General features: G+C 41.9%; 1 protein-coding gene across 1 annotated transcript in view; it reads right to left on the bottom strand.

The window, feature by feature from the left end:
- The window catches only part of pkp2 (plakophilin 2), a 70,335-nt gene that overhangs the window by 8,878 nt on the left and 34,768 nt on the right, over positions 1-26,689 (bottom strand). Inside the window, exons 6-8 of the mRNA XM_062983099.1 lie at positions 23,009-23,186; positions 2,995-3,112; positions 1,060-1,221 (exon numbers count right to left, since the gene is read on the bottom strand). Coding sequence (XP_062839169.1) covers positions 1,060-1,221; positions 2,995-3,112; positions 23,009-23,186 — 458 coding nt within the window. The remainder of the gene's footprint in view (positions 1-1,059; positions 1,222-2,994; positions 3,113-23,008; positions 23,187-26,689) is intronic.

Below are 26,689 nucleotides of genomic sequence, written 5' to 3'. Positions count from 1 at the left end.
ACACAAAGATATTAAAGGAACAAAGCAATTTAGGAACAAGAGACAAACCTCTTTGGAACAGACGGATCAGTGACCTGCCAAGATTAGAAGAATAAGCCTGGAATGGATGTCTGTCAGTCATGTATATGATGCATATCAGTAAAGCCTTACCTCCTGGTGACCCCTGCTATAGCCATGCTTAACAGAGTTTTGAAATGTTTTGGGGATTACAGCTCTCTCCTATCCAGCAACTCCCCATTTTTTTGTTGTTGTTGTGTGTCTTCAACTTGTTTATGACTTATGGTGAGTGGGAATTCATATCCTGGTCCAAAGAGTCATAGTTCAATGCTCAAACCAGCACACCATGTTGGCATTCACATTTTATCATACTTTCTTACTGTATACACACATAATAAGTGCATTTAAAGTACATGCTACCAACAGTTACAGGGTCAGAAGAGACCTGCTGAAATCATTCTTCTAGTCCAGGGATCCCCAAACTAAGGTGATTCGTAGCAATTCTTTAGGGCTAGACAAACATTTTATCAATTTTATCATATTGTTGGTGAAAAATGCTGTCCAACAATATTCAGAGAGCTGCATGATTCCCACCCTGGCTCTGGCATTGCAGAAATACCCTTTTCACATCCCTCATGAAGATGCCAATGGCTGGATCTGGAACCCTTCAGCCTGTGATACATAAATTCTGTTACGAGTTGAGCATCCCTTATCTGGATTTCCGAAATATCCCAAAAACCAAAACTGTCCACAGGGTGACTGTGATAGTGACATCTTTGCTTTCTGATTGTTCGATGTACGCAAACTTTGTTTCATGCACAAAATTATTTAAAATATTGTATAAAAGGTCATATGACTGTGTGTATAGGTATATGAAACATCAACCAATTTTGTGTTTAGATGTGGGACCTATCTCCAAGATACCTCATTATTTACATACATGGAAATACATGAATTCCAAAACCTGCAAAAATTCAAAATCAAAAACATATTTGGTGCCAAGAATTCTGAATAAGAGCAGCTTTATACTGCGTTACTGCCGCTTCCTCAACCAAACATTACCTGCTTTGCTTTCCTGCTTTTGGTTCCAAAACATCCAATGCTGTTGTTATTGGAAGGAACATCTCTTTTTTGCATATAGATATTGTGGGTATAACTACTAGGAAGCTCAGACTCTAACTGATAGGAGAGATTATGAAGGATGCACACGCAGTTCTCAGTGGCCTGAAAGAATAAAGAAATGTGCATTGTTCTGTTTGTGTAAACAACAGGAAGCAAGAAGTAGAGACCTTAGTTTCAGGCACTTGCATATCTGGCCTTTTTAGGGCTCTTGATAGACTGTGGATTATTGTACTGCTGACTAGATATTTTCTAGTGATGGTTGAGGTGAAATGCATCATGTTTCATATAGAATTCTAGAATCTTAAGCAAATAGGCAGCACTAAAAGATTGTTTTTTACATGATCAACAGGGTAGTTAACATAACCACTTTTGCTCTTTTTTAGTTTAATAGCACAATATCATACTAATACCATAGAATCATAGAGCTGGAAAGGTGTCTATGGGCTATTATGTCCAAATCTCTGCTCAATGCAATTTAAATTTGAATACATTTAGGATTCATTTGTATATGAACAATAATCAAATATAGATAAAGGTTTTCCCCTGACATTAAGTCTAGTCGTGTCCGACTCTGGGGGTTGGTGTTCATCTCAATTTCTAAGCCAAACAGCAGGCGTTGTGCGTAGACACCTCCAAGGTCATGCGGCTGGCATGATTGTATGGAGCGTTGTTACCTTCCACCCAGAGCACTACCTATTGATCTACTCACATTTGCATGTTTTTGAATTGCTAGGTTGGCAGAAGTTGGGGCTAACAGTGAGAGTTCACCCCACTTCCTGGAGTCGAACCACTGACCTTTCAGTCAGCAAGTTCATCAGCTCAGCGGTTTAACCCGCTGTACCACCAGAGGCTTCTTTAATCAATTATATTTAATAATAATTAATTGAAGTACAATTACACTATGTAACACAATTTTTGTTCCTGAGTTATAAGTATCATTTCCTAATTGATTCTATCATAAAAACATGGAAAAGTGGATTAAACTGATTTTTTTTTGTTTTTGTAGTACATCCTGCAACACATTTTGCTATAGTTTTTCAATGAATATCTCATTGAGTCTCAAGCAATTCAACATAGTTTGTGGCAGCCACAAAAACAAAGTTTCTCAAGTACAGTAGTCTCACTTATCCAAGCTTCACTTATCCAAGGTTCTGTATTATCCAAGGCAGTCTGCCTTTTAGTAGTCATTGTTTTTGTAGTAAATGTTGCAATGTTTTGGTGATAAATTCGTAAATATAGTAATTACTACATAATATTACTGTTTATTGAACTGCTTTTTTGTCAATTTCTTGTAAAACATGATGTTTTGGTGCTTAATTTGTAAAATCATAATGTAATTTTATGTTTAATAGGCTTTTTTCTTAATCTCTCCTTATTATCAAAGATTTTCGCTTATCCAATGTTCTGCCGACTCGTTTATCTTGGATAAGGGAGACTCTACTGTATAACAACTACTTTCAAAGTAAATACCACACAATTAAACATGAAATAACACATTCAAACCAGGAACAGATTTTTTTCCAATTTTTTTACATAGTGTTATGAACCACATTCCTACAAATGAATATGTGTCAGTGTTTTGCTGGATTACACAGCTGACTAGCTGACTGCGGAATGGATGCCAGGTTCTTGAGCTCATTCAATACATAATAGAGGATTAGTTTCCCATCCACCAAGTTAAATGTGAGAGAAAGGGATGTCCTCATGCTTGCAAAAACATAGGCTGAATGAGGTTTTGGCTTACACTAACTCTGAGAAAATGCAACTGTTAGCATAGATTATATTTATGCTAGTGTGGCACCCAATGAATTCCAGCTGAAGTATCAATGGTCCCCATATCTAGATTCAGAAAATAGATTAATTTCATCAAGCTACCTTATCATCTGGCTGGTGGTCTGCCGTGGTTCCTTGGATGTAATACACCAGTGATTCAATCAATCCATCACATTCTCTCATCTTTTTCCTTCCTTCAGGGCCAGCAGAGCTCATGTTTCTGTTAGAAATGAATTGGAATTGGTTACACAAACATGATAACTCAGTTTCTTGGAAAATGTGAACTGTTTCTTTAAAGTCTATGTCTCTTGGCTGCCCTTGGCTCTCTATTTGGTTGAACATACATATAAAAGAAACAGCTGGACACAGGGATTCTCAAGGATCATTGCCTGATGCCCAGCACAAAATTCAGCCTCTCTGCTTTTAAGGTTTTTAGGCAACGACATTTAGCCACATCCTTGAATTTGCAACACTGGAGCAGTGTCTCTCTTGGAGGGCTCTGCTGGAGGTCTCTTGGACCCTGTTATAGGGTCACCATAAATAAAAGTTGTTTTGAAAGTACAGAACAAGTAAAAGTGGTTCTTCTAGGTTTCATGGAAGAGTACTTTCTTGCCTTACTTAGAGGCTTGAAAAGTTACTTTTTAAAGCTACAGTTCCAAAAATCCCCGCTGACCATGCTGGTTAGGGGATTTTGACAATTACAGTTCAAAGAAGAAACATTTCTAATCTCTGGTGCTACCTGAACCTGGGATTTTCCACATGGAAAGCATATGCTCTAGCACTAATCTATGGTCCTTCACAAATCTTATTTAAAGTATGCATAACAATCATACACACACACACACACACACACACACACATATAGAGAGAGAGAGAGGAAGAGAAAAATAGCTCAAATATTTATTCATACAGATAATCCATTTTAAATGTGGGATGATTTTTATTTTTATGCGTTAGGATACAGTAGACATACAGAACCTGACTTAAAACTCAGCGCAACATTATTATATAAGCTGCATATGCTACCCATTTGGATAAAATAAATATTTGATTAAAATACATAGGAAATTAGGAAGTCATTTCAGGAACACAAACTTTTATAAAATTGAGTGCCCTTTCTCCTCAGCTTTCATTTTCATGTGGTTTTGCAGCCAGGGGTATCAAAGCAATGACAGAAGCAGTTCCAACTAGACTAAGCAAACAACCTTCTCCTATGGGCTCCCCAGCGCAGTTTTAAGGGCCATTCAGTCATTTTCCTACAACACAGCCAACTGCAGAAAGATAATCTGGACTAATAAAATATATCCCCTCTGTATTACTGTAAACTTTCACCCTCTTGATGGAGTCCAGATAAACATCTGTCCCTTTGAGAATTTATCTATATCTAAAAACATGGCAGACCTTCTCACAGCTTCATTCACTAACATACCAAGCATATTTACTCAAAAGTGAAGCAGCCAATGAGTTAAGCATTACAGAAAAGTATTGGTTGGATCTGTAGGCTGCTTGTTTTAGATTACAGAAAGATTTCATGATACAATCTCCCCGGTCTTTATTTCCCTTATTCATGGCTCCGTTTACATGTAAACCAGGGGTTCTCAAACTTTTTCAGCCGTGAAGCCCTTTTTGAAGCAGAAGTCTCTTGTGGAGCCCCAATAAATGTTTGTTTATATTATATATAATGTATACGAGCATGGGGAAATTTTTTGATGCAATGCATTTTAAAATTTGACAGACGGGGTGGGACAGTGGCAGATGGTTGTGGAGTGTTTGTGTGAACTAATTGAAAAAAATGGACAAATTCCTATACATACTGCACGTATTACGTTTGTAGTGCCAGAAAAAAGAGGAAAGAAAGAATAATACAATATTTAAAATGAAGAACAATTCTAACCAATCTAATTTAACCCTTCTTTAGTGGAAGACCCCAGGGGCCATCTAGTCCAACCCCTTTCTGCCATGCAGGAAAAGTACAATCAAAGAACCTCCAACAGATGGCCATCCAGACTTTGTAATAATAATAATAACAACAACAGCAGCAGCAGCAACCTCAAGAGCCATCCAGATCAACTCCCTTCTGCCATGCAGGAAAAACACCTCTTAAGTGGTGAGGGAAATAGGGTTTTGGAAGCAAGGAAGGATAGGGAAAAAGAGTCAGGGCGGCAAGAGAGGTGGGGAGAAAAGGTGTTTAGTGGCAAGTGAGCTGAGCGGAAAAGCTTTTAGCAGCAAGGGAGGCAGGGAGGAGGAAAGAGGAGGAAAAGCTTGGAGGGGAAGGAGTGAGGAGGGAACTGTGGAGCCTCTCAGTATGCTTTGCAGAGCCCCAAGGGCTCCATGGAGCACACTTAAGACAACTGCTGCTGTAGACCAAAGGCATAAATGATGCATATTATCCCACATGAGCTTGCCTGAGCTTTAGGATCTACAGGGGAGCTATTTCTCTGTATCCTGTATGCTGTGGTTATTAACTTTGAATATATTTTAATGATTTTTAACTGGGATTTTTAAAATACTATTTATACTGTATATAATCCTGTCTTAATATTTGCATATTGGCATATTTTAAATTGTATAGTTATGCTTTTATGTTAAGCAGGGGCAGTTCACCCGTAAGACAATTTAGGCAGTTGCCTGGAGCGTCACAATTTGGGGGGCGCAGTTGAGGCACCTCAGCAGGCGGCAGGACCGAGGCAGACGGCAGGACCGATCGGTAAACTGGCGGTGAAATGGGCGGCTGCCCGCTTACACCATGCAGCCGCTTCGAGGATACAGGGCGGGGCCAAGTGGCGGAATCGCGCATGCGCAGTGGTAGGAGAGGGCGGCCCACCCATCTCGCCCATCCACCAGAGGCGGTCTGAACAGCGAGATCGGCGGGGCGCCCTCTCCGACCACTGCACATGCATGTATTCTTGCAGCCCCACGAAGGGCTGCGCCCGAAGCGGCGGCTACATGGGCTTCAATGAAGAACCGGGCCTGTTCAGTAATGACTGTGTCCTTAATCTAGAGATCTGAATGCATAATACAAAATTTAATACATAACCACACAGCCAATCCTAGCTGAAGTACATTTATTGAATGAGTGCAGTGTACTCTAGTTGAGATTAGACTTGGATTTAGTATTTTAAAAAAGAATACAGCCAATGAATAAAAAGAGGAAACAAGAAAACCAAGTAATAAATAGTGAAGACAATGCCTGACATAAAACCATCAGTGAAATTGAAGCATGTCAAGATCTAAGAACACCAAAAGCCATTCTTAAAATGTTCAAGAGAATAATAACATCCACATCTGTTGTCAAAAAGAGAATGGGACATGCGCCAGGTGAGGCTTTCTGGAGAAAATGTCTCCAAAGATCTATCACTGAAAAGACCCCTTTTCACTTATAGCTGCATACTCGCCTCATTTATTGGAGCACTTGGAGGAGAGCTCAGATGAAGACCTTAAAGTGGTGGTTCGCAACTTGTGGGTCCCCAGACTCATTGTTCTGATATGCTGTTTTATCCTGTTTTATGCTGTTATATGGTTTTATTGTTTATATTGGTTTTATTGCATGACTGTTTATTATATGTGACATTGGGCTTGTTCCCCATGTGAGCCATCCTGAGTCCCCCTGGGGGAGATGGAAGCGGGATATAAAAATAAAGTATTATTATTATTGTTTTGGCCTACAACTGCCAGAAATCCCAGCCAGTTTACCAGCTGTTATGATTTCTGGGAGTTGAAGGTCAAAACATCTGAGGACCCACAGGTTGAGAACCACTGCCTTAAAGGATATGACAGAAGATTACAAACTCGTCCTGTTGGTGAGTTATGCCAGTGCAATGCTCCATAAGGCACATCCTGGAATGGTTTGCACCGTGGTGCTACAATAGGAAAGAAATCTACATCCACCACTTAACAACAAAGCTGTCCTGCCAGCTTCTACACCATTCAGCAATATGATATCCTAGACTACATTCATCTGTAAATCATTATAGGATCTTAAGCCATCTTATGTAACAAGATCACCAATTAAATGTGCTATCTTTCTTCCCTATTCCTTTCCCCCTTAATAGCTCAACTACTTGGTTATGAACCTATTTCATCTTTGACTCTCTGTACATTGAGATTAAAATAACATTTTAGCTGCTTTATTTAACAGCAGTTTACATTCAAGAGGTTATCTTATGGTTTAAAAAGAGAAAAACCAAAACCTATAAATAGAATGAAGGCTCAGCTATTCAACCAGCGCCAGGTGCCATATTTTACAAAGTTTGTTAATACGGCAATCGTGAAGGGATTGCAGTTCAAGAGGAATTGGCTCCAGACTATCTAGATCTGTAGAGTAATCTTGAATGGAGCTGGGAAATACATAGTAACTGATAAAGCTGAAGACTGCCCACAGTAACATGCCATGATCTTTTTGTCCTAATCAAAAAACAGACCTTTAGGCTTAGCCACACATTAACCATAGGATTAAAATGTCAGCGTTTCAATGATGTTATGGTTCCTGTTCAAACAAATTCCAATATCTCAACCAGATTTTATTGAAACTGAATTTCCACTGCTAAGGAAAATTATGTTTCCATCTATTGCAGGGACACCAACATGCACATCCTCATCATTTTGCAAATAAACACAGAGAAAAGCTCCCATGTATGCCCCCCTTACTATATACAGTAGAGTCTCACTTATCCAAGCTAAACGGGCCGGCAGAAGCTTGGATAAGCGAATATCTTGGATAATAAGGAGGGATTAAGGAAAAGACTATTAAACTGTCACGACCCAGGCTGCAGAGCACCAATAACCATACACAGAGGCCAGAATCTATCTAATATCTTTATTGTAGGAATATATAAAGTTAATAAAAACAAGTGTAGAAAATAGTCCAGAATTAGACCTTTCAGGAAAGGTCAGAATTAGTCCAAAAAAGCAATGTCCAATAAGAAATATTAAGGTCCAAAGTTGTAATCCAATAACCGAAACACTCACTTTGCCAAGCAAAGTGAGGGGAGATGACAAGGTCCTTTAGTCCATGAAACTTGAGCGAGGCTAGAAAATAACTTGATACTTGAAACAAGGCTTGAACGTGGAACAAGGTAACTAAGAACAAGAACAAGGTCCGTGGAATAACTTGATAAATCCGTGGAACAAGGCAAGGATTGATCCTGGGAAACAAGGCAAAGTCCGTAGATAAACAAAGGCTGGGAAGCAAGGCGAAGGCTGGATAGCAAGGCAAGGCTTGAGCAGGAGCGAGGCTTGAACCGGAGCGCGCTGTCCAGACACAACTCGCTCCGTAGGCTGACGAATTGACTCCGCGAAGTTACTACGCGGGTAAAACACCTAAATAGAGTCTAGCTTCCCGCCGAAGCAGTTCTCTGGGAATCAGAACCGAAAGCTAACTCTGAGACCAGATGTGAGACTCCCCAAAGATTCTCACGAGAAGCAGTCTTAATTGGCCACATTCTTAGCTGCAATCCTCGCACTCCTGCGCGAAGCTGAATCTAAACTTCTCTGTTGTTTACAAAACTCCCGACGCAAGAATACGGGAGAAGTAGGCTCTGGGCTTGTTTGACATACTTCTGGGAGACAACTTTCTTGCAGGTGCAAGGTTCCCAGATCTGCCTGGGAAAGATCTGGCTGAGAGGAATCCAGTTCAGACTGGGAAGGTAAAAAACCCAAGTTTTCATCTTCATCAGGAATTACAATGTCCTGAGCAGGACTACAAGGCCCATGAGTCATCACACTATCCCCCTCCTCAAGGCCCCTCCCAAACTGGGGCCCTCTCCCCGAGGCGCGAGGTCGCGGCTTGGCGGGATAGGTCTGATGAAAGCGACGGGTTAGATCAGGAGCATGGACTGTGGAGGCGTCTTCCCAAGAGCGTTCTTCAGGGCCAAAACCCACCCAGTCAATGAGATATTGTAGGCGGCGGCGGTGAAAGCGAGAATCCAAAATGTCCTCAACCTCGAACTCCTCCTCCCCATTCATCAAAACAGGAGGGGGGGCCGGTTGGTCTGTATCAGGACGCACACCATCCGCCGGAAGGAGCAGGGAACGGTGAAACACTGGGTGAATGCGCATTGAACGCGGAAGTTGGAGTTTGAAAGTCACGGGGTTTAATTGCGCCACCACTGGATAGGGGCCAATGAAACGGGCATCTAACTTCCGGCAAGGGCGGTGGGAGGGCAGAAAGCGAGTGGACAGGAAAACCCGATCTCCTACCTTGATTTCGGGACCCGGCTGGCGATGTTTGTCAGCGTGGCGTTTATAGTCCTCCTTGGCTTGGTCCAGTTGCTGGAGCAAAAGTTGTTGCACCGCTGTGAGTTCCTGCAGCCAATCCTCTGCTGCGGGAACCTCTGAAGTTTCAATGACAGGGGGAAAGAAACGTGGATGGAAGCCGTAGTTTGCAAAGAACGGCGTTTCTTTTGTAGAAGCTTGAACTCCATTGTTGTAGGCAAACTCAGACAGTGGTAACAGAGAAGCCCAATTGTCCTGTTGATAGTTTACATAACAGCGAAGATACTGCTCCAAAGTGGCATTGGTGCGCTCCGTTTGCCCATCTGTTTGGGGATGATGAGCTGAAGATAAGCGAGAGTCTATGCCCAATAGTTTTTGTAGTGCCTTCCAAAAACGAGAGGTGAATTGAGATCCACGGTCTGTGACTAAACTCTTGGGCAATCCATGTAGTCTGAAAACATGTTGAAGAAATAAATCCGCAGTTTCCTTGGCCGTGGGGAGGCCTTCGCAGGGAATGAAATGGGCTAACTTGGTGAATAGGTCCACCACCACTAAGATCGTGGTGAACCCACAGGAAGGTGGTAGGTCAGTGATGAAATCCGCGGAAATTATTTCCCATGGGCGAGATGGGGTAGGAAGGGGGTGTAAAAGCCCTGAGGGCTTCTCCCTTCGTATCTTGGAGCGCTGGCATACTGGGCAGGTGTTGACATATTTTTCCACATCCTTGCGGATCTTGGGCCACCAAAAATCCCTTAGGATCAGATGCATAGTTTTAAATAGTCCGAAGTGCCCTGCTGGTTTGCAGTCATGACACAGACGAAGCGCCTTTTCCCTGCCCGGTCCGGGTGGGATATAGACATGATTTCTATAGCAGAGCAGCCCATCTTTAAGCGAAAAGGGGAAATGCAGACCTTGGCGAAGTTGGTCCTGCGCCCAGGCATCTGCTTGCTGACTAGCCCTGATTTCTTGAGCACAGATGGGTCCTGGAGTAGGGGAAGTTGAACCAATGGGAATGGATTTGGTGTTCCCCACCGTGAGCGTGGCAAAGTTCTCAGGTTGTAGCAGTTGGGATTCAAAGGTCTCCTTGCGTCCTGCAGCGTATTCCGGTTTACGTGACAGGGCGTCTGCTTGCTTGGTTTGGGCTGGGGTCACATAATGGATCTGGAAGTTGAAACGTTCAAAGAATAAAGCCCAACGTTGCTGCCTCTGATTTAGTTTGCGGGCAGTTCTTAGATGTTCTAGATTACGATGATCAGTGTGGACTTCAATGGGAAATTTGGCCCCTTCTAGCCAATGTCTCCAAGTTTCAAAGGCTGCCTTTATGGCCAGTAGTTCTTTTTCCCAAATGGTGTAATTCCTCTCTGGTGTGGTTAGTTGACGAGAATAAAAGGCACAGGGGTGGAGGTGATCTCCCACCGGTTGTAAGAGTACAGCCCCAATTGCCACATCAGAGGCGTCCGCTTGCACCACAAAAGGGGTTCCAGGATTTGGGTGCTGTAGAATTGGCTGGGAGGTGAATAGTTTCTTTAGTTGCTGGAACCCTTTCTCTGCTTGATCAGTCCAGCGGAAAGGCTGCTTTCCACGGATGCAGCTAGTGATGGGGTCGGACCAGCGGGCAAAATCTGGAATGAACTTGCGGTAGTAGTTCGCGAACCCCAAGAAACGCTGCACCTCTTTCTTGTTAGTTGGCGCCCGCCATTCCAATACTGCTGAAACTTTGGCTGGATCCATGGAAAGCCCTAGAGGCGAGATGCGGTAACCAAGGAAATCTACCTCTTGTAGATCAAAAGCGCATTTTTCCAGCTTGGCATAAAGTCCATGATCCCGCAATCGTTGTAACACCATTTTGACGTGGTTCTCATGTTCTGATTGTGATCTGGAAAACACCAAAAAATCGTCCAGGTAGATTATCAAGAACCTGTCTAGATAGTCCTGAAAAATGTCATTGACAAAATGCTGGAACGTTGCGGGGGCTCCGCATAAACCGAAATTCATAACTCGGGACTCAAATAATCCGAATTTGGTCTGGAAGGCGGTCTTCCACTCGTCCCCTTCCCTGATGCGAATTAAGTTGTAAGCCCCCCGAAGATCCAGCTTGGTGTAAACCTTGGCTCCTCGAAGCCGATCCAGTAGATCCGAGATTAAAGGCAGGGGATAGCTGTTCCGCTTGGTGATATTGTTCAATGCTCTGTAGTCCACCACCAAGCGTAGTTCCCCTGACTTCTTCTTCACAAACATCACTGGGGAGGCGGCTGGGGATTGAGAGGGTCTGATGAATCCCTTGCGAAGGTTTGTCTCTAGGAATTCCCTGAGAGCTTCTTGCTCTGGTTCAGTCAGGGAGTAGAGATGCCCTCGCGGGATCGGGGCCCCCTCCACCAAGTCAATGGCACAGTCATAAGGTCTATGTGGGGGTAATTTTTCGGCTTCTTTCTCATTGAATACATCCCAATACTCGGAGTACTTCTTTGGCAAGGTGATGATGGGCTCGGTGTCTGTGGCATGGCATACCTTGGCTACGAGGCAATGGTTTTGGCAGTACGGTGAAGCAAACTGCAGTTCTCTGTTGGACCAGGAGATGTTAGGGTCGTGGAGAGTCAGCCATGGAATTCCCAAAATCACAGGGAAATGGGGAACCTCGGTAACAAAGAAGGAAATCTCTTCCATATGTTCCCTTATCCACATCCTGGTGGGTTCCGACCACTGACTTACGGGGCCCGTCTTGAGGGGACGGCCGTCTATGGCTTGCACCACACGGGCATTCTTGAAATCATGATATTGTAATCCCAGAGAGTCGGCATACTCTCTATCGATGAAATTGTTGGTAGCTCCAGAGTCTATCATGGCGTGGATCATGACGGGTCCCCTTTTTGCTGACCATAATGTGACCACGAGAAGGAACAGGACCCCGGTTGGCGGCTCTTGGATGGATTTTTTGACCGGGTTGGCGAGCCCCTCTACACCCGGTCGTTGGCTTCCCCCGCCGGCTGTGTGCCAGTCGGCTCAGACGCCTTCGTCTCCGTGGAGGACGCCGCCGCAAGACGGGCGGCAGGCTTCCCTTTGGCTGGGCACTCTCTGGCGAAGTGGCCCCCGTTCCCGCAGTACCAGCAGAGGTTTAAGCGTTGACGACGGGCCTTCTCGGCGGCATCTAGTCTGGGACGCACATTGCCCAACTGCATCGGCACCTCCTCGCCTCCTCTGGGGTATGGGGTTGGCGGTGGGGGTCTCCACACCGGACGTGGCTGAACGCTGGCGGGAGCGGGGGGTTTTGCCCCGGCTCTACTGCCCTGGCCTCGAACCCACTGTTTCCTGTTGGCAATCATGACTTCAGCCCGTAAACATTGATCAATGAGTGCCTCGAGGGTCTGGGGAGGATCCACCTTGGAGATTTCTTCCAGCATTTCAATGTTGAGACCCTCCCGGAATTGTCCCCTGAGGGCTACATCGTTCCAGCCGGTGTTGTGGGCCAGCACTCGGAACTCGGCTATATACTGAGACATAGGTCTGTCTCCTTGGAAAAGGCGACGGAGTTTGTGACCGGCTGCCTCCAAATTGTCCTCGATTCCCCAAGTCTCCTTGAGGTGGTCCAAGAAGTGTTGCGCTGATCTTAGGTGTGGAGAGGCTTGGTCGAACAGTGCCGTCGCCCAGCTGGCCGCTGGCCCGTCTAGAAGACTGTAAACCCATGCCACTTTGATGTCTTCTTGGGGAAACTCGGCAGCACGGGCCTCCAGATAAGCTTGACATTGGCGACGGAAGACATGAACCTTAGAAGCTTCTCCAGTAAACTTGGTTGGCAACGCCATGGCCGGAAGACGAACTCCGCGTTCCTTCAAACCCCTTATTTCTCCATCCTGTGCATTGAGCTTATCACGGATTCGGTCCACCTCTTCCTTGTCGATGGTGTAGGTAATCGGCTGGCCGCTCGGCCCAGGTACGGTTCCGGTAGACATTCTGGCCGAGGTTAATTGGTGCTTAGGGGGGCGGAGTCAAACTGTCACGACCCAGGCTGCAGAGCACCAATAACCATACACAGAGGCCAGAATCTATCTAATATCTTTATTGTAGGAATATATAAAGTTAATAAAAACAAGTGTAGAAAATAGTCCAGAATTAGACCTTTCAGGAAAGGTCAGAATTAGTCCAAAAAAGCAATGTCCAATAAGAAATATTAAGGTCCAAAGTTGTAATCCAATAACCGAAACACTCACTTTGCCAAGCAAAGTGAGGGGAGATGACAAGGTCCTTTAGTCCATGAAACTTGAGCGAGGCTAGAAAATAACTTGATACTTGAAACAAGGCTTGAACGTGGAACAAGGTAACTAAGAACAAGAACAAGGTCCGTGGAATAACTTGATAAATCCGTGGAACAAGGCAAGGATTGATCCTGGGAAACAAGGCAAAGTCCGTAGATAAACAAAGGCTGGGAAGCAAGGCGAAGGCTGGATAGCAAGGCAAGGCTTGAGCAGGAGCGAGGCTTGAACCGGAGCGCGCTGTCCAGACACAACTCGCTCCGTAGGCTGACGAATTGACTCCGCGAAGTTACTACGCGGGTAAAACACCTAAATAGAGTCTAGCTTCCCGCCGAAGCAGTTCTCTGGGAATCAGAACCGAAAGCTAACTCTGAGACCAGATGTGAGACTCCCCAAAGATTCTCACGAGAAGCAGTCTTAATTGGCCACATTCTTAGCTGCAATCCTCGCACTCCTGCGCGAAGCTGAATCTAAACTTCTCTGTTGTTTACAAAACTCCCGACGCAAGAATACGGGAGAAGTAGGCTCTGGGCTTGTTTGACATACTTCTGGGAGACAACTTTCTTGCAGGTGCAAGGTTCCCAGATCTGCCTGGGAAAGATCTGGCTGAGAGGAATCCAGTTCAGACTGGGAAGGTAAAAAACCCAAGTTTTCATCTTCATCAGGAATTACAATGTCCTGAGCAGGACTACAAGGCCCATGAGTCATCACATAAACATCAAATTAGATTTATGATTTTACAAATTAAACACCAAAACATCATGTTTTACAATAAATTTGACAAAAAAAGCAGTTCAATACGCAGTAATGTTATGTTGTAATTACTGTTTTTACAAATTTAGCACCAAAATATCATGATGTATTGAAAACATTGAGTACAAAAACGGCTTGGATAATCCAGAAACTTGGATAAGCGAAGCTTGGATAAGTGAGACTCTACTGTAAGTAGAGATGGGCATATTTCCCCGTAGACTCAATAAAGGGACAGCATGACCTCTCTTCTATGTGCTGTGCAGTCCCTTACTTAAACACTCATTGATTAAAATCAGGAATGGAAATTATATTTTGGCAACCACATTAGCTCCCAGAACACCTTGGAATGCCATACTGTAAATAAAATGAAATAAGGATAATTTTCTTCTGCTCCCAAATGCCCCCTAGGAGGCATGAGGGACATTTTTTGATATGTTTTTGTTTACTCCCTAGTTCTACAACTTCACTGGGGCCTAAAATGGCATAGGGCCCCTCAAAATATAGTGAAATTGCCCACCGGAGGGTATCATGGGCATTCTGGAATCAAATTTATTTTTAATTTTTTTTAAAAAAATGGGGGCCACCTCTGGTTAGTGGTCTTCACTTTGCCCATTTCTGAGTTAAAGAACCCCCTGCTAGTAAGCTTTCAAAATGACATGTAATCAGGATGTTCTATTTCTGACCCACCTTAATGGTCAGTCCTAGGTCAGCTCCTCCCTAACACAGCATGAGACTTTTTGTCCTCTTCTCACTAAGAGCTTCCAGACAGTTTGCTCATATTTTAAAAATGACTGTGTCCTGGTTTTGCTGAGATATCCCTGCACTTGAAAGAACACTTTCACCCTTTCAATCGGTTTGTAAGCACTGTTGACAGTAGCATGTTTGTGACAGCCTTCCTTCTGCACGTAGAAATAGTTTCATGGGAATGCCAGAGCTAAAGAAAACAAAAGTGATAAGGGTGGAATTTTTAACACCACTGCTTGATTCAGAAGGGGGAAGAAGGGGCTCAAAACTGAATCTGTAGTTGCTGCAAATGAAGAGTGTTAGATGTTGTGCAAACAATGCTGGACGGTTGTTTTGCAGTTTTGCCTAACCAGGGAGTGTTTTGTCTTCTGACCCAGGAACACATAAGACAAACAAACTGAAAAACCAAATTGTGATTCCTTTTTCAAGGTTTTCAGGAAATTATGCATGATCGCACTTCATTTTAGAGACTTCCTTATGCACGGAATGCAGATACGTGAATGAGGATTCTGGCTACATGCATTTCCTTCCTTTGTTACTCTTCACATTAGCTTTGTTTTTTTCACAGAAATTATGCAATATATAATAAAGTTCTCAACTACAAATTCTGATGTTTTATTGAAGAGGAAAAAGAAGATAAATATAAATTATTCATACATTTCAATAATATTGATATATTCAAATATTTCAATGTAATCAATAGTGATGCGCCATGCAGTCATGCTGGCCACATGACCTTGGAGGTGTCTGCGGACAATGCCGGTTCTTCAGCTTAGAAATGGAGATGAGCACCAACCCCCAGAGTCGAATATGACTAGACTTAATGTCAGGGGAAAACCTTTACCTTTACCTAAGTCAGTTTGTAGATTGTGTCAATACATCAATCTTTTAAATGCTGAAAGCATTATTAAATCTCCTAGGCACTGTAGCACAGGCGGTCAAAATTATCCTTCACTTTTGGCTGTTAAGATGATGTGAAAGATCTATTTCCGCTGACCACGTGTTATGTTCCAGATACACATCGCTCAAAATAATATGTACATCATTAAATATCAAATTTCTTGTACCAAGTTTGTGTAATTACTTCCACCCAAAATGAAGCAACTATGAGGCATTTCCAAAAAGTAAGGATTAGAGAAGCATCAACTATATTACACCTCCAGCAATTAGATCATTTTGTAAAAGTCTTCTATCAGAAAGAGTTGTGGTGACTAATATAATTGAAACAGTAACTTTTGTTGTATAAAACACAGTTGCAGATCTAAGTCAAACTGGCACGTTAAAATAATCATTTATTTCATGTTCCTTACAAGCTTTTTCCTAGAGTGAAATGACATATTATCTTGGCAAATCCATGTTCTCAAACAAGACATTTGCCAGTGTCACAAAGGCAGAGGAATCAGCATGCAGGAGAGTGTGTTGGAAAAAAAGAGAGTAAATAAGCTGAAGAAAAAGAAGTTAAATAAAGAGGAGAAAGAGAATGCATGGGGTTGAGTGAAAAAGGTATTTAATCCCTTGCACTATTTCATGCCTGTAAATGCCCTGAAACTGTTTTTCCATAGCAAGCTTCCTCTCAATCGCTGATGGGGGAAAACAAATTAGTAGGAAACTCATTTGGAAGGAAAGTCAGGAAACGGGGGAGATTAAGATCTTCTGTGTCTACTGATTTACTCCCTAAATACTTCTGCATCCTAAACAAAACACAAAATTTGGAATGCCATTTAACTGCTGGTCTTAAAATGTCTCCGGGACTAAGTCCTGGCCAGAAACAAAGAACAAGATCTCGTGCACAGAAATCTACAGGACTGAGAGTTAAAACTTACTTCAACACTAGCAATGGGATTTAGCACCCAAAAGAAAAAGCAACATTGTGCCATAAGACACTTTCCCACTCGGGCATTTCATGGGGTGAAAGACAGTAAATGGTTTGCTAATTTAAAATAATGACAAAAGCTACTGTAGTGAAAAACAAAAAGAACTTTAAAGCCTACTACTATCTTCTACTATATAGGGGCCCCAGTAGCACAGCGGGTTAAACTGCTGCTCCATGCAGTTATGCCGACCACATGACCTTGGAGGTGTCTATGGACAACGCCTGTTCCTTGGCTTAGAAATGGAGATGAGCACCAACCCCCAGAGTTGGATACGACTAAACTCAATGTCAGGGGAAAACCTTACCTTAACCTTACTATTTTCCATGAATCATAAACTCACTCCAGCAAAATTGGTATGCTGTACCTTTCATTCAGAATTGCCAGCTTTTGAGTCAAACAGAAATAATTACTGTAGAAATTAGTTGTGCAGAAAAAAAAATATTTAGAGCACAATCTAAAGCAAGAGCAGGCACCATTATGCCATTGAGATGATTGAGACCACAACCACAACGTGCTCCAGCCAATGGACAAAGATCATGGGAATTATGATCCAAAACATCTGGACTACATTGGATTGTTTATCCCAGTTTAAGAATCGTGAAACAGTTGCAAAAGCACTCCGAAGAAGAATTCCTGCTAACTTATTACAAACAGGTCTACATGGACTGATTCCAGAGTTCAGACGTATTTGTGTTCCTTGAGGGGTGGAGAACTTTGTAATTAATTTAAAATAACTCCTCCCTCATCGGTGACAAACTTCATGTCCATGTCAGTGCTAGGAAATGAGCATTGTGTGCCCAAAGTCTTGTTCCAGCAACTGTCAGGTACTGAGCCCTGAACCAGAAGCTTTGTTTACCGCTAAAGGAGAAGAGAACTTGGCTGCGTGCCTTGAGTTGGCACGGAGAGGTAAAACAAAAGGACATGCTTGTTGCCCTAACAACCTGATGGGGTTGGCCTTTACCATTTAATAAGCTCGTCTTCAGTTCATGCAAAACCTTCCGGCCATAAACATTGTGTATTTATGCATATATGAAATGAAGTTGTAAGTCAGAATAGTACAATGTATACTCTACTTAGATTAACAATAGCAAAACCGAGTCTCAAGGGCTATTCTGAACCCAGAGGTCAGATTTCATATGCAGAAGTAATTTTAGTCAGAATACTCAAGAGGAAGCACATTATATTGCCTTTGATAATGATAATGCTTCAAATAAAGGCTGGCAATGAGAAGAGCACTACAGCTGATCTTGAATTTTGGCAGGGTTTACGAGTAGGAACCTCATGAAAGTGGAAAAATCATGAATATAATTTGACTTCCCAGACTACCGTATGTAAACATCCATGCAAAAGTATTGATACTTCTACTGGCAGACAGGCTAGAGGAAAGGCGATGGGATGGGGGAAGAAGTCAGGTGGCTGGTGGATAGGTTTCTAGGATGGGTGGAGGGAGTGCCATCATCATAAGAGCAGCTGCTGAAGCCTTTTCCCATCACAGGCACCCAACTCCGCTGCCCTGGCCCTCTCCTCCTCCCATCTCCACCCAGATGCTCCCATCTGCCCAATGCACCACCCACTCCTCTTCTCTGTACTCCCCTATCCATCCGCCTTTCCTCTCTGCCTACCTACCCATCCAAGTGAAGAGATGCAAGAGAGACCTGCTCCAGCCTTCCCACCTTTTTATTTCTTCCTAGTGACCAAGTCGAATTTAACTGAAAACAGCTTAAGATGGACATCAAAGGTAAAAATTAATCCATGAAATATAAACTAACAAATGCAGAGGACTAGCTCTTCTGATTTGTCATCTCATTCACAAAACATCTGAAGCAACCTTGTTATATTCTTCTGCCTGCCTATCCTTTTCTTTATTTTTCCCACTGGGAGCAGCCACCATTTCCCCCCTGGCCTCTACCTCCAGAGTGCCAAATACAGTAGGGCAGGTAATCTACTCCTGTTCTGACATATTATTTCTGCAAATGTGATAACATTATGAAGGGCAACTCAGGTACATGAAGCATGACATACAACATAGCTTGTTTTCTGCAATAAAGGCTGCAGGCTATAGACGTAAAAAACCCAAGCAAGGAGGATGCCAGTTATTACAAAAGAAAGAACTAATTGGGCATTTGCAATCTGGCAGATGTACAAGCTGTTAAGAAAATTATTTGTCAGCACATTTCTTTCATGTGTGGTGTCTGCTAGATCTCTAGATCTCAAACTATTTTTAGTACACATGAATAGGTAAATACCAGCAAAGTTTGAGCAGGAAGAGCATCATTAGGTATTCTCACAGCCCATAACTATCGGTTTTCTAGGGATACAGGATGGAGACATTTCAGTGAAGGGGAAGAACTTCCAAAACATCACAGATGAAAATGGGGATATGTGTGGCTGAGCAACCTCAGAGTATGCTCAAAATGGCGAAAGTTATTAAAGGGGAGTTGCACACAAGCTAGGTGAAGGCCATTTGCAGCAATTGCATTAAGCTGAGGACAAAGGGGATAAGGGGAGGAGAGAGAAGCTGGAACGTTTTAAATGCAGCTGGAAAAGTGAGAAGACAAAGGATTAATCAAAATTGCTCCTGTCAAATTGGGAAATTCTGAATATGTGGGATCTCCTCAGCCATTCCTAGTTTAAAGTTCATTTTATTACTCACAGGCAGATCTAATTGTGTCCTTTTGTGAGAGTGATTGTTGTAGACCAGTGGTTCTCAACCTGGTGTACCCAGATGTTTTTGGCCTTCAACTCCCAGAAATCCTAACAGCTGGTAAACTGGCTGGGATTTCTGGGATAAAAACATCTGGGGACACCAGATTGAGAACCACTGTTGTAGAGGGTCCTAAGCCTTCAGAGCAGATTTTCACTTGCCAAAGTAAGTTACAATGAGGGAGACTGGGGGAAATTACTTCACCTTTTTCTGTGGATGGAAGCTTCCAGTGGGTTTGTGTTTTCAGCTAATGAAAGGGATACTGCTTGCTTTTTCACTGGCGAGGTTTACATGGAAATAGTATACATTTTATCATTGCTACTGTATTTTACGTTTTACTAGGAAATCTAATATATTGATATCCAATAACAAATGAAAAGTGGTTTCTTGCTTTTGCAAAGTTTAAGAAATAAGTAGAAGAATACTTCTTCATGTAGACAAAATTCAAAGGTGTCAAGTTTGCTTTTTAATTCAGTATAATACAGAACTTGGGCATTAGGTTCATTATCACAAAACAAAGATTTTCTCTGTTTTACTTATGTTGATCAATGCCAAGTGCACATGCTTTCATTTTGTACTAGTTAATTATTCCTGAAAGAATGACGTTGGTGGCCTTCTAGCACTTTTGAAAGTAAACAAACCTAAGTGGGTACAAAGAGCTATCCCTGTCACTGTGTCTGTATTCTGGTATAAACAAGCATCAGATACCTGAAATGACAACAACAAATTTCAGGCAGAACTTCTACCCTTTAGTAATGGACACCTTTGTCAGAACCTCCAGTCATCCCACACCTTTGCTAGCCAATATTCATGCTAATTGGGAACTCCTCTTTGCAAGAAATGAAAGAGTTGTTGATTTGCTATGGAAAAAGAACACTGGAGTCCACATTTCATGCTGACTTTTTTAACATTTAGAACCTCAAATTATACACAGTCCAGCAGTACTACGAGCATTGTATTCCTCATGTGCCAAATTGCAATATAAATTGCTGCTGGGCAAAACGTTTGGTTCAAATCAATCAATTTCCATTTCCATATATTTTCAGTATACATCATTTTCACCTTTGTCCACTCTGAGGCCTTTCAGGCTCAGTTAATGCATTAAAATGCACATTTAAAAATGTATGGAAAGATGCATTTAGATATGTTATGTGTTTTCACTTAAAATGCAAAGAACCCTAAATCATTTTCTTGGTATATTAGCAGTATTTCTGCTGAAGAAATTCAACCCTAATACATACGAAGCCATAAGGATGAGCCAGCACTATGAAAGGGAAGGTGATAAAATGCATCTCTCAACTGTCTCTTTGTATCGAATGGAGAATGTTTGAAAAGGACTGTGAGTAGGAGTGCATCTACATTGTAGAATTGATGCAGCTCAACACCACATTGACTGTCATGGCTCAATGCTACGGTTTTACAAGGTCTTTAGTATTCTCTGTCAAACAATACTTATGTCTCAAGAAACTACAAATCTCAGGATTCCATCTCAATGAGTCTTGGCAGTTAAAGTCTTGTTGCATTGCATTAGTTCTACAGTGTAGAAGCATCCTACGGCTTGCTTGTGAAGGAAATAACCATCAAGAAACTATCCTCTCTTCCCTAGTAGATTTTTCCCTGTTGCTAAATTTGCTTTTCCTTTTGCTTAACAAAGTGTTACAAAATATGCTGCACGGGCAAAATAATATCAAATGACAAAAAACATCGTAACTGGGCAATATTGTGAAACAAATGTTTTGTAAATAATTTTTGTTTTTTTTATACGGTGGGGGAGGGGGTTTAATATCCTTAAACTCAAGGAATTAAAAATGGTGAGGTCCCAGCCCTTAAATCTGTACATATATTTTGGATAAATACTATGGAAAAACTTTTCTGACATTTTCGGAATCCAGTGAAAAGGCTAAGCAGGATCACTAGATAATTTATGATTGCAACTTTAGAGCTCGCTGAATAGTATGCTGCTCTTCCTAATGATTAGTACTGTAAGTTACACAATATAAGGCAATGCACTTAATTTGCGTGACTAAGAGCATACTGGTTTTTTTTGTTGCAAATATTTTGCGCTACCTTGGCACAAAGTTTTCATATATATTTTCAAGCCTACTGCATCCACAGCCCTGACTATAGTTAATATTAAAACCTCTCAGACCCTTAGACATTCAAGACATCAAATGAAATCAAATTCTGCCTTGGAGGTTTTTTTCTGAGCTGGTAATCTTTTCTTGACCTTTAATGTAAGTTTGAGGCAAAAGCAGGGAAGCGTGATCAATAGAACAGTTATTGATCACAAGCTGCTTCCTGCCTGCCAGTCTATTTATCTGAATCATTCCCACTGGTGGCTGCTTTGTTTGCCTGGACAGCAGCTCTTGTTAAGAAAGTAAACCAGCATGTATTAGCTAATATCCTTCATGGAACAGTCATTCACTGAATACCAGGGGGTACTTGAGTTTCCAGAATAGAATCATATCAAAATCCATAATTTTGGCCCCAACACCTATCCTCAATTTATACATGAGGTAGACTTATATATGTATATATACAATATTCCCATTCCCTAATTAGTAGCCTTTCAGGATTCCTGGTATCTGAGCCAGCTGTCTTATTCTGCTTAACAGCAGGGCCAGTCCTGTGAAACTCTTGTGTTGCATCTTCATTCTTATCAAGAAAGAATTCACGGATGAGACTTTTGTAAGTGAGCACGATCCATCTTAACATTAATCACAATGACAGTATTGGTTGTACTGTCTCTCATGGACTGGTCTGATATTTGCAAAAGGACAAGGCGACAATCCTTATGGAGGAACATCCACCTTCTGATGAATGGTTGTCCTGTTAATATTTCCTGCCTGGTTCTTTCCACCTTCTCTAGTTAACGCCCCCATAGGATAAAGATAGACCACAAGCCCCAGAAATGCTCGATAAAGCTACAATTTGTTGTCTTGTTTTCAAAACTGGCACAATCTCAGATGTCTGGAGAACTCCTTTTCCATACAACTATTCTCCTTCTTCCTTAATGTCTCAATCACTTATGATTTCATTTCTCCAAATGTTTCCTCAGAATCCACTTTTCTTGTGAAGCACTGGTACAGCTCTTGAGATGTTTTTATGGCAGAGGGAAAGCTTATACAATTGTGCAGATGCATACACTGTATGCATCCACTTACAAAAATTTCAGAGTAAACAGAGTAAACAATAGTGTGCTAGATAGATACATAGCTCTATCTGTTTTCCTGTATCTTCCTATCGCTTATTGAAAGTAATTAAATAGAACATATCAGCTGCATCTCATTACGATTTACATTGCCATTAAAAGCATAAGAGAGCAGTGAAAAAACCGGGAAATGTGCTTTGACATTACAGAACATTATTGTACACCAGGTTTTTCATAGCAGAACTTCAACATGTAAAGAAATCTATCACATCTATTTGTTTGATTTTAGTATTTCCAGGCTATTGCTGAGCAAGGCACGCTATAAAGGCCAACCACATTCAAATCACTTGGACACCACCTGAAAAACCAATTGCTTAGGCAATAAGGTGTTCAAAACCAAGCTGGTCAATGTCACCAGAGCACAGCATACCTCAGGCATCCTGTAGCATTGTAGAAGATATCGGGATCTGGTATGATGCTTGACTTTGTATAATCTCTATCTGGCCATCCTGAGTAAGGGATGAGGACGGTTTCTGTCAGTGGTTTCAAGGCCTCTCGAATCAGTAAATGCTTCAGCTGGTCATTGGAGGAGAGATTCCATAATAAACCTAGAGAAGGTATAGAAAACAGGATCATAAAAACACCTCTTCCTTCATATAGCTTACACTATTCGTCAATATTGCTGAGCATAACAGGTTCAAAGAATTTTATAATACAGCATGTTGTCTCCACAGTGGCCAACCAGATAGCAATAAGAAGAGAGGAACAGAACTGTGTCCTCCTGTTCATATTCCTAAGTGGCTGTATTGAAACCACACTTATTTTGATTTTGGAAGCAGAGGTGTTATGCACACAAGTCGTTTATTAAATGGCTCCAAAACAGGTGCATGAATGGCAGAAAGAAGGAGCTCACAGCTCCCAAGGTGCAATGTTGTTGTATGCAAGCTTGGAATTTGTTCCTTTTCATAAACTTTTGATGTGTTCTGTCTTGGCTGCATCTAGTAGCTCCTCCGCAAACAGGGGTGAGGATGGGGAATTAAATAAAGCTCTGGCACTCACATTCCATTCCAGGCAAACAAAGTGGGTAGACCTTCAAAGTGAGGACTCTGTGAAGGGAGAAATTATGCAGGACTATTGCCTGACAGGTCTCTGCTATTTTGGTAGTGGCAGAGTGTGAGGAAACCAAATTGAACTCCAAATTCCCCTTTTAATTGAACTCTTCAGTTTTGGCTGCAGTCTTCCTGTTCTTCCTTCACTCTCATGATGTGAGAAAGGAAAACAAAAATAGGAATTTGAGTTTACACTGTTTTAGGAGCAGGGACGTATAGCCCTTCCTTATGTTGTAGGGCTACCATGCCCATCTATTCCAGCCAGTATAGTATCTGTTGAAGGATGATGAGTGTGAGGAAGGTCCCACTGGCTGAGCCATCAACTGGAAAGCTATTCGGAAGTGCATGAGCATAGTTTCTCTCAATACGATTTTCTCCAGGCTGGAAAGGTTTTGTATGTTGACTTTTTGCCTGTCATGCCCGTTCTTCAAGCCCTGCCATAAAACAATGTTAGCAAAACTCCACAAAATCTAGAATAGACTGTAAATATACAATTAGAAAGGGAGTACTTGGTCTTCTGAATGTTCCACTACATGCAGATTTCAAAGTTTATTTTACAGGGCCTGGACGAAAATCCAGATAATTTGTTTCAAGTTAGCTGAACTACACAGCTGTCTTAAAAAACTAGCAAAGCTGCTAAACTGCTTTCGGTTGCACAAGAGTGTGACCACACAAAGGTTGTCTCTTTTAGCTACCCATTTCCAAACACTCTAACAACACCCCACCAAGGCATTCACCTTACAACAGGTGTGTGTGAAGGTCATGGGGTGCATCGGGGCTATTTTTGGGTTCTCCAAACCACCACCCACACTCCCAATACAGAAAAAGATATATTTTCAAAAAATTACTTTACCTTGCCCCTCCAATTAAATAGTTCTTCTGTATTGCTAGTTGGGCTTTCACTCACTGACCAAGTCATTGGTACATTCAGACCCACCTTCTACCAGTTATAATGATAGTAAAGTTGGTCCTCTGGATGCAAGGATTCTGCTTCCCTGGATTCAACCACCCATGGCTTTAATTTTTTTAAGATCAAAAAGCTAGCCTTTATTTTACCATTTTATATAAGGGGCACCCTTTTACTATGCCGTTGGGCATCCATGGATTTTGGTATCCATAGGGCGTCCTGGAACCAAAGCTCAATGGATGCCAAAGGCCTCTTGTATTTTGTTGGTTCTGTGATAAAACCAAGCTCAGTTCTCATGTTATGAAGGTCTTATTGATACTCTGGTCACAGATCTACTTGTTCCTCAAAACTTTAAAGGGGAAAAATGACACAGCACTTTAATTGTGTTGATTAAAAGGGTGTCTGGGAAGCAGGAAAGCTGGATCTAATTTGGAGATCTGTATATTTTAAAAACCTGACCAGAGGAATTTACCAGAAGTATTTTTCCATTTCCCCTCCCCCCTCCCTATATTTTGGAATGAGATTTTGTTAAGTATCATCTGGCAATATATCATATGAACATTGGCTCTGCTCTACAAAGAGAACCATTGTTGTTTCAGCTAACTGCTCTGAATTCCAAAACACATCTTTTAAATCTTACTTCAGTGCAGATGGTATTTAAATCTCGGCACCAAACCCCTTCTCACCCTTGGCTCATGGATAATCATTCTTTTGTAATAGTCAAAAACAGTAGTGGCATTGTCATGTTAGAAGGGTAGGGGAAAAACAGCATTTATGATGTTGACATTACTGCCACACCTGTTTATGACCACTTACTGAGAAACAGGGAAATAAATGTATTGTATATATTGTAGAGGTAGTGGATAGAATACTGAGATAATTTTATTTTCAGTGGTTGGCCCTGGAGAAATCACTATTTGTAAGACTCATCATCATAGGCGATCACTAGTGGCTTTGTGTGATTGTCTTCCAAGAGTAGAGTCTTCGCGATGGGTCTGTTAGTGACTGTAGTGACTACTCTTGATCCGCATAGTCTTTCACAATGAGGACATAGATTTCCAGATGGAAGATAACATGTGAGTTGCATTTGCCAAAACAGCATGACTCTCTTATCTATGGATTCGATACATCCATGGTTCCACTTACCCATGCTCCAAAATATATGCCCCCAACCCCAGAAGTATTTGTGCCCCTCTCTAGTCTTCCAATGCAATTCTATGGTATACTTCCAACCCACATATAGCCAAAATATAAGGGCTCACTATTGTCTGAGTTGCAGGTATCTATGGGAGATCTTGGAATGCATCTCCCACATATATGGGGGCCGTGAGTTTATTTGTTTTTGGGGGAGGGGTCATGGCTCCTGTACCTCCAAATAACTTCCTACAGAGTATAGGTGGCTAATGGACACATGCATTAAAAGAAAGCTCACACCATGAGATGCCTTTAAAAACCTAGTTTTTAGATATAACTGCATTACACGCATACTACCTTCACAATAACAGATGGTTGTCACCACCATGGCAGATAGGTGGGCTCTCTTCTACTATTTATCCTTTGTTTTAGGACAGATCTGTCTGTCTGCCTGTTCTATAATCCTTCCTGCAGAAGGAATATTCCTCCATTTCTTAGATGTATGTTGTATGAGACAAGATCAAAACATTAGGCACTCCCTGAAGGGTTTAGCTGGCTCACCTTCATAAGCTAGTTTTGGCTGTGTTTAGCTTTGCTGTCTTCTGTTGCTACCAAGCCGACTCCATAATAAATAAAGTTTTAGCTCCTATCAGCTTTGGCACTCAATCTCTCCTCATTTCTTTCCAAGGGATTCTCAACCTCTATAAAGCATTTAGTATTAATAGAATGGGAAATTAGGCCCATTCTTAGAAAAACAGCTACACTTTATAACTTTCTATATGACCTTTAAAAAAGAGCTGAAATAGTTCCATCATTCAGACATCAAAGAGAAAGCAACCTTACTCTGTATCTGAAAACATTTACCTTGGATGAGTTCAACCACATTTCTGTAAAAAAATATAGTTTCAAAAGTAATAGTAATCAAAGTGTGTTTCCCCCCCCAAAAACACACTCAAATCTG

This window comes from Anolis carolinensis, chromosome 5, assembly GCF_035594765.1.
Source record: "Anolis carolinensis isolate JA03-04 chromosome 5, rAnoCar3.1.pri, whole genome shotgun sequence".
NCBI lineage: Eukaryota > Metazoa > Chordata > Lepidosauria > Squamata > Dactyloidae > Anolis > Anolis carolinensis.
The sequence above is the reverse complement of the archived record's forward strand: the minus strand, read 5'-3'. Positions and strand labels throughout refer to the sequence as shown.